The sequence below is a fragment of the Ptychodera flava genome, chromosome 19 (genome assembly GCF_041260155.1).
Source record: "Ptychodera flava strain L36383 chromosome 19, AS_Pfla_20210202, whole genome shotgun sequence".
In the NCBI taxonomy this organism is placed as follows: domain Eukaryota; kingdom Metazoa; phylum Hemichordata; class Enteropneusta; family Ptychoderidae; genus Ptychodera; species Ptychodera flava.
The window spans coordinates 21,602,670-21,610,757 of record NC_091946.1 but is presented as its reverse complement, the minus strand read 5'-3'; the positions used below and the strand labels follow the sequence as shown (position 1 = coordinate 21,610,757).

Here is an 8,088-nt window from a genome sequence, read left to right as displayed (position 1 = left end):
TAATATTGCTCACATCTTTACTCTGAAAGATAAACTACCTATTGTCATTGATTTATGTTACTTTCTCCCCTGTAGCAGCACGTACAACTTAGTCGTAACTTGCAATTTTGTAATTTTTGCCTACCGCACTCCCTGAGTTTTGTAAAGTATTGTATTGTATTGTTATTATAATTTATTTCAGGTCTACGTAGAGCCATATCAAAATCAAGTAAAATACTGAAATACAAATTGTAAAGGGATACGATCATTCTAAAGTGAGTCCAAAAGGATGACCGGATATAACAATTTTCACATTTTTTTTATTCAGATGGTTGTCCTAGACAAGTCCCCCGTTCATCATAGCTTTCAACAGTCACCCGTTTTGCAGCGCCTCACAAAAAACTGCCCTCCCCGCAAAACAATGGTACAGTCCAGGGCAGCTCCTTTGAATCCGCTCTCACGAGTCCCATTACTTGGCATTGACCACCTGATTTCGGGGTGCATCCAGCTGCCCGGTCAAGAGACATTGGCAAGCGAAGATGCTGCCTTACCAGATCCCAACCGATTTTAAGTATTTTTTTTCAAATAAAATGAAGGGAACAAAATTCTTTAAAATCTACAAATGCAAATTTATGTAAATTTAACAAATTTGGTAGATGAAATTACGAATCAAATTATCACAACATTTAAACCTCAGTAAATATCGTATATTGCACGTTTCATACCTGAAACCTGGACTAAAAATAACATTTCTGTCAGTGACTCCAATACGAATACGAATACGAATACGAAAACGAATACGAAAACGAATACGAAAATAACTTCAGCATCGTATCGGATTCAAACTCACAATGTACAGCTTGAGTCCCTTTAGCGAAGACATCGCAGTCAAAACCATTAGGCTAAATGCCACTCTTTAAAATGAGTGGGTCAATAACCGACATACGATTGGTACATAACGGTCACGGATAAATGTAATCATCAAATCATTCCGTTTTAATAGTTGTCCATGCCAATTGTCATGATTATAGAGCCAACGGCGCTGCCATTTCGTAAGCAAAGTGCAGCCATACAACATCGATAAATTCCCTTCATCAACTTAGGTGGGCCAAATCTTGTCGATTTGATTGAGAAAACCGGCGCGTGAAGGCATGTGCAGGTCATTCACACGTTGTTTTGGAATTCATATTTTGTGAATATTGCATTCAAAATGATTCGGAGCAAGCAAGAGGTGGATAGACACGTTTTGTCGGCTGCCCGGAATATCAGCAACCCACATGAGGTACGTACGACGTTTTTTTTTGGCGCGCCGGTGTTCTACTTCCGCCATACTGCCGTACTGGTAATGCACAAAGCTTGAAATCAAAATGGCGACATAATGTAACGTGCGCAATTGAATATCAAAACCCAATTATCACCCTTATTTTAAAGGCTGAACGGTCTGGATTTCAGTATCGATGTGCTTTTTATTACTATGTGTCCTATTAATAGAAATTTCGCAGTTTTGTACTTAAACTGTCGTCCATACATCCCCTACACGCTCGAAACGTCAGTCCTTTCCATCATTTCAAATCCTGACTCTGATTCAAAACAACAGTCACTGAATCAGCAGGCTGAGTAATGCTGTGCTGTCACAGTATGCTGACGAAGCGAGTTTTTTATGTTTTCTCTATTACTTGAAATGTTTGGGAAAGGTTAATCTTTGGTCGACGAATGTATTTTGGCCTTCGGTGTCAACATAACGTGGCTCCAGTTTTCCCTGTGCAGTGTGTAGAGCATGCTAGCGCACATTTCAATTATAGTTTCGTTTTCCTTTCACGTTCGTCTATTTGATTTTGTTAAGCCTTATGCGATGTTAGAGATTCATAATCAACACGCAGGTACTCAGTGGTAAGGTTCGTCAGTTGATTCGACAAAATAATACTAACGCCATGCTCCAAAACCACCCTTAACAACCTTGAACTGGCACTGTGTCAGACCCCTTAGAAAAGCTCAGAACAACTTAAAGGGGCAGTTCTCAATCCATGGTTCTCGCATTAGTTGTTGTTGATGTCCAGTATCTATTTTGTTTGTCCATTGTTTTCTTTTGAATGTTTTATCATGTTGGCCAATTTGCTTTTAGATGAAGCTGATAAATGATCTGCCTCTTTAACTTCAAGGCCACTCAAAATTATCTCGAGATTTCAGTTATGTTGTGATATACTGATGATCTACCATAGGCACTGCCAGTCTCAAAACAGGTTTCGGAAATATTACTGGTCAGTGAAAATGATAATTGTATGCTATACTCATTTGACAAAGAAAAGCTCATATGACTGTGAAAAGTCTGAGGAAACTAGATCGTACACATTATCTGTCAAATTCATTAAGGTAGATCGTGCCTCAAGGACAGACATTTGGACTCTCAAACTTTTACAATTCTCTTCTGATCCACCCCTTGTGGGGGCTCATTTTAAGCTCTTGGAGAAAGAAAAACTTTCACCAGCTTAGTTTTTCGAATAGCGAAATCTTATATTGTCTCCATAGAGTTTACACAGAGATGGTGGCCATTTTGAATTTCAAATATCAGTAAATCTTGGGTAATTTATTTCTCCAGTACAAAAATGTGCATGTTGACCCCTGATTTTTATTCTTGATTTTGAAAGAGAACGGTTGAGAGATTCCTTAAGAAAAGTTTGAGCACAAGTTCACTTTCAAGGCGCAAACTACATGTACCTTAAGGTGGTATGCACCTCGAAAGTGAAAGACTTAAACTTTTGCTCTAACTTTCCTTAAGGAATCTTTCAATCATTCTCTTTCAAAATCAAGAATAAAAATAGGGGGTCACTGTGCAAATTTTGGTACTAGAGAAACAAATTACCCAAGATTTACCGATTTTAGAAATTCAAAATGGCCGCCATCCCTGTGTTAACTCTATGGAGAAAAATAAAAAATTTCGAATTTCGAAAAACTAAGCCGATGAAAAGTTTTCTTACACCAAGAGCTTTAAAATGAACCCCAATAAGTGGTATATCAGAAGAGAATTGTAAAAGTTTGAGAGTCTGAATATCTGTCCCTGAGACGCGTTCTACCTTAACTCTTTCACCCCAGTTCCCTGTGTACAGGTCCAATTTTACCAAAGAAAACAATGGATTTAGGACAAACCATGGTGGTGAAAGGGTTAAAGCCCAAGTAACTGTATAAAAACCTCAGAACCCTATGGAATGTACTGCTAATGTTTGGAGGATTGAGATATTAAATTTTTATCACATGAACTGGCCCGAATTCCCACCTGTGTGACGTAGAACAGGACGGATAAGAAATCCGAATTACCCCTGTTGTACGTCATCAACCGGAACTTTTTTCTTGCATGGTACCGTTCATACATGCGGGTCGCGACATGAACATAGACCGATTTGTCGTGATCGATGCCGTGCTCTCATGACACTTTTTCAAAAAAGGTGACTCGATAAATCCACACATGGAAATATAGAAAGCATGTCCAGCGAAATTTCGAGTCGCTAAAACTATAGCTGTTCCCGAGAATCGAATAGGGATACCGCCGATCCAGTCGAGTCGCCTCGTAAGGCTCAATGTGGACGTCGTACCTGGCGATCCCGGTTGGCGATAAACCTGAAATCTTCACCTCAACGGAAGTTCAACTGAATAAATGAGTACAGTATAATCTTCGGAAAGCGACATACAGGCACAAGCATAAAGTCATTCGACTAACAACGATAAATTTCCTTCATCATACAAAGAATTCCGTAAATTCTTGCTCGGAATCAAACCTGTAGCGCGGCGTAAGGCTGTAGCGCCAGCGAAGACATCAACTGTTGAGCTGTAGGCCTATATATGCATTGCAGCGCTGTGGAATCCGATGTACTTCGAAAGTTGACTCAGACAACACTCAAAACAGAGTTTCCGTCAAGTAAAATTAGGATGTATCTACGGGTGAGATATATGTCACTGCAAACATCAAAGTCAAACATTGACGATCGGGATCAACGAGTTGACACCGGCATGGCAGAGACCGGCGCGGTGACGGCAGCGTTGTGGGCATAAACATGCAATGAGGTACACTCTATGTGTCATCGAACAGAATCTTTCGCGCTCGCTACGGTCGTAAACTTGTGTGATATTTTGAAAAGCCACAGAATCTCTGAGAATGAGAATTACTGTTTCGATCGTGTCGTTGCATTTACTTCATAAACATATTGTAAATATTCTGAATAACTCTGAATACTATGGCTATCCGTCGCTAGCACGATGAAAGTTATGTCCACCGTACCGATGGCCGACTTGCCTTGGCATCGGTACAGCGCGAGACAATGATTGACAGGTTCACGTGACAGAATCCGTATGTCTGGTTGGTGGAGATACCATTTAATGTAGCAAATTTCAGCTTGATGGGATTTATGAATGAAAGTATCTCCTGGGTGACGGGCCGCTTTACTCTTTAAATGAAAGTAATCCGCATAAGTAAAACACAAATCGCGACGAAATTCGTGCAATTTGTTACGATAATTTTGATCCATTCACATCAAAAGAAAAATAAGAAGACTGTTCATGTGATAAATATATAATCCCATGGTATTTTTCTCTGTTTGACGTCATCGTATACTCGTGTTTTTCGCGGAGCCGCACAACTTCTCGCCTTCGGCTCGAAGTTGTACGGCTCCGCAAAAAACACTCGTATACGATGACGTCAAACAGAGAAAAATACCATGGGATTATATATAAATATACATACTTAATGATCAGGTAAACCTTAGAAAAGCAAACCTTTTATATTTGAAAGGAACCTGTGAGAATAATGCTGAGTGAGCAATTTTCAGTGCTTGATAAATGTACATGTGGCATTGTGAATCTTCATTGCTTGGTCAGTAACCCTCAGTTTATTTCATCCATCTGAAAATCATTGTAAGAGGAACATTGTAGCAGTCACCACTGAAAGGAAATGACAGTGCTTCTGTCTTAATTGTCTCTCTAATTCTTCAGAATTTTCAAGAAGCAATGACAGCTGTGTAAATGTCAAACTCTGTGAGGTGTATCTCAAAAGTAAGATGAGAACAATTTTCCTCATCATGAATTTTGTCAAGCCTCTGTAGCCTAGACAATTAATTCTGAAGAAGCGCTCGTTTGTAGTCTGTAATTTCCAAGAAAACTTTATCACAAGAACATTAATAAGGAATCTAAGTGATTGAAAATTGTCAGTGACTCAGAATGAAAGCAACACAAGTACAATTGTGTCTTTTTGAAGAGTGCTATTTTATTAATGAACATGAACAAGTGGTTAATTTGTATGCCGGTGAACTGACTTTCTAATGTAGGGTGATATTATCTTATATTTTGGTATGTATTTGAGCTGGTGTGAAGTCAATTTTCCACAATTTAAACTTTTCCAAGTTTCTCTTCTTCAGGTTGACTCCTTTAACTGTGAACATCTTGCACAGTAGCTCTCTTCAGCTTTATCATCATTTTATCATCCGACACACTTGAACAACGTGTCCTTTTAGTGTTGCAGATTATTCCATACAGTAGAAAAATCTTCCACAATAACATGCATTCCTTCCAGCTTGTCACTTTGTTAAATTTAATCTGAAAGCACAATCATTGAATAATTATCTCACTGCATTTATTGGCTGATAATTGTTTTATTGTATTGTGTACATGTATGTGCATGCTTTACTTTGTTTTGCTTCACTTTTTTCAAATCTTTAAATTGTGTAGCAGTGTTATTTCAAAGATTTTGGAAGGTGCAGTAGGTAGAAATATATAGTGTGGGAGTGCTACTGTATATTTTGTCCTCTTATGCAATTTTAGTCTTGATTATCTAAGGGAAACCCCTATAAAATTTATCAGCAGTGTTCTCCCATGAGTAATAAAAATCATAGTGGTCATAACTCTTTAATTTTGATAAAACAATCGAAATTTATTTACATAACAATGAAGTATATTGTTATGCAAATAAGCCCCATGCTGTCAGAAATTCCTTTGGAGAACACTGTACCTAGGGTACCAGCCTTTGACAGAAACACAGAGTACATGTATGTTATGTATGCTGTGTTGCAAATATTTTGAGGAGATTACCCCTCTTTCTCCCAGTGGGAATTAGTTGTAAGCTATCATGAACTTACCGAGCAGTATCTACATCTAGTTAAAACTGAATATTAATTCCCCAGGCACCAGTTACTCTTATATCCCAAGTCCTTTTTCAGTAGTAACCCAATACTATAAAATGCTATCAAACACAGTAAACAGTACAGGAGGCAACTACTTTGCTTTACTATGTCAAGCATACCAACTGGGCAACCCATGACATGTTGCAACCAAGTCAGACTTGGTAAATTATATAGTAGACTGTCATTGGGAGAAAGAGGATTAATTTTTTTAAACCATCACTAAGTAATCACATTATGATCATTTGGCATTCACAGATGAACTTGAAAGGATATTCCTATGCACGCATGTACTATGAAGCTAAAGACTATGACAGTGCCCAGAAATATCTTAATGTGTACATCGGTGTGATGGAGTCTGACTACAAAGCACATCGTTTACTGGGTAAATTACATGAACGAAAGAACGAGTACGAGCAAGCGATAGCAGCATACAAAAGATCACTTGAACTCAACAATACACAGAAAGATTTAATCTTGCAAGGTAAGCATATAGAGGCGGTAGTTATTTCAGAGTCTATGTATATGTACCATAGTGTGCCAGTGAAACAAAATCCAGTCGATTGTGTTTGATAGACTTCGAATTATAAGGTGGTGACCTTTAAACATATACTGACTGCAATGTGGTTCAGAACCGCTTCGTTTGTGTCCGGTTTGTAGCATAGCTGAGTGCAAATCTACTTCTTTGGCCGTATACAGTATGTAATATTAACTATTGAATGTCTCAGATAATTCCCTAAGTATGGTGACAGGTTGAAAGATGCTTGCCAGATGTACATGTGTTTGTAAGATGCCACACGTTCAATCTGTCCAAGCTGCGTGAAAATGCTTTATTCATGATGATAGCAAATAAGACTGGTTTCGTCAAAGTCCTGTCACATGGCACTGGCTCAAACAAGGTGACGTCACAACTTGACAAGTGACAGTGAGAGGGTGTTATCTGCAATTTGGGTTATTAGAATGCAACAGTGAGCTCCTGACAGACTGAGCAAGATTTTGAATTCCATGAATGCATGAATTTGAAGAGCTCATTAATGCTGAAAAGATTTTAGTGCAACCAACAACGTCGCAGTTGGTTTGTCAAGGTTGTTTTCGCTTCTTTTTGTAATGAAATTGGCATTACATTTGGTATGGTATTCAGGGTTTGAATGTCATTATGTGTTTATGTAGACAGTCCTTAGATTTGCTCTGTCCTTCATATTTTAGTTGCAGATCTTTATTGCAAGGTTAACAAGGAACCTCAGAGGGCTCGTTACTGGGCAGACAAAGCTGAGCAGCATTTCCCTGGTCACAAAACAGTCTTCAAACTTAGGGTGAGTCCACAATTTTGCAGTTGAAGTCTCCCTCCCTCCCTCCCTCCCTCCTGTCTGTCTGTCTGTCTGTCTGTCTCTCTCTCTCTCTCTCTCTCTCTCTCTCTCTCTCTCTCTCTCTCTGTCTCTCTCTCTCTGTCTCCATCTCTTGATCTTGATGTGGGATTTTTCAGGATTGATTCATATTTTTATCCTATAATGTTGTATAATGTTATAACCTTATTTTTTTGTTCTTAGCTTGTTATTCTAATTTACTTAACCACCAGGGACTACATTAGTTTGTGAAAACTATAAATATAGTTCTATTTAAACAGTATTTGATAATGCTTTTGATTAACACTTATAATGTCATAGGAAATTCAAAACAGATGGGAGGTTTCATGAAAACACTGTCAACGAGGACTCGTTTTCATCGGCGTAAAAGACCATGAAAATACCAAGTATAATTACGTAACTTGTCATCACCAGACTTAGTTCAGATGTACCTTCCAGGTCCTCACCAGGATTTATTTTTATATTTGTACACTTCTCTTATCGATGGATTTGATTTTCTTCTGTGGTCTACTGTAGCGTTGTATTGTATTGATTTCTTTCTGGTGAAGTAAAGATTAATATTACATCAAAAACATACACAGGTA

At 38.3% G+C, this 8,088-nt stretch overlaps 1 protein-coding gene across 1 annotated transcript in view; it reads left to right on the top strand.

Moving 5' to 3' along the window:
• Positions 1-1,082: 1,082 nt before the first annotated feature.
• Positions 1,083-8,088, top strand: part of LOC139118892 (E3 SUMO-protein ligase RanBP2-like) — a 49,277-nt gene continuing 42,271 nt past the window's right edge. The window contains exons 1-3 of the mRNA XM_070682450.1: positions 1,083-1,261; positions 6,399-6,624; positions 7,347-7,453. Of these exons, the coding sequence (XP_070538551.1) occupies positions 1,190-1,261; positions 6,399-6,624; positions 7,347-7,453 (405 nt within the window). The 5' untranslated portion in view covers positions 1,083-1,189. The remainder of the gene's footprint in view (positions 1,262-6,398; positions 6,625-7,346; positions 7,454-8,088) is intronic.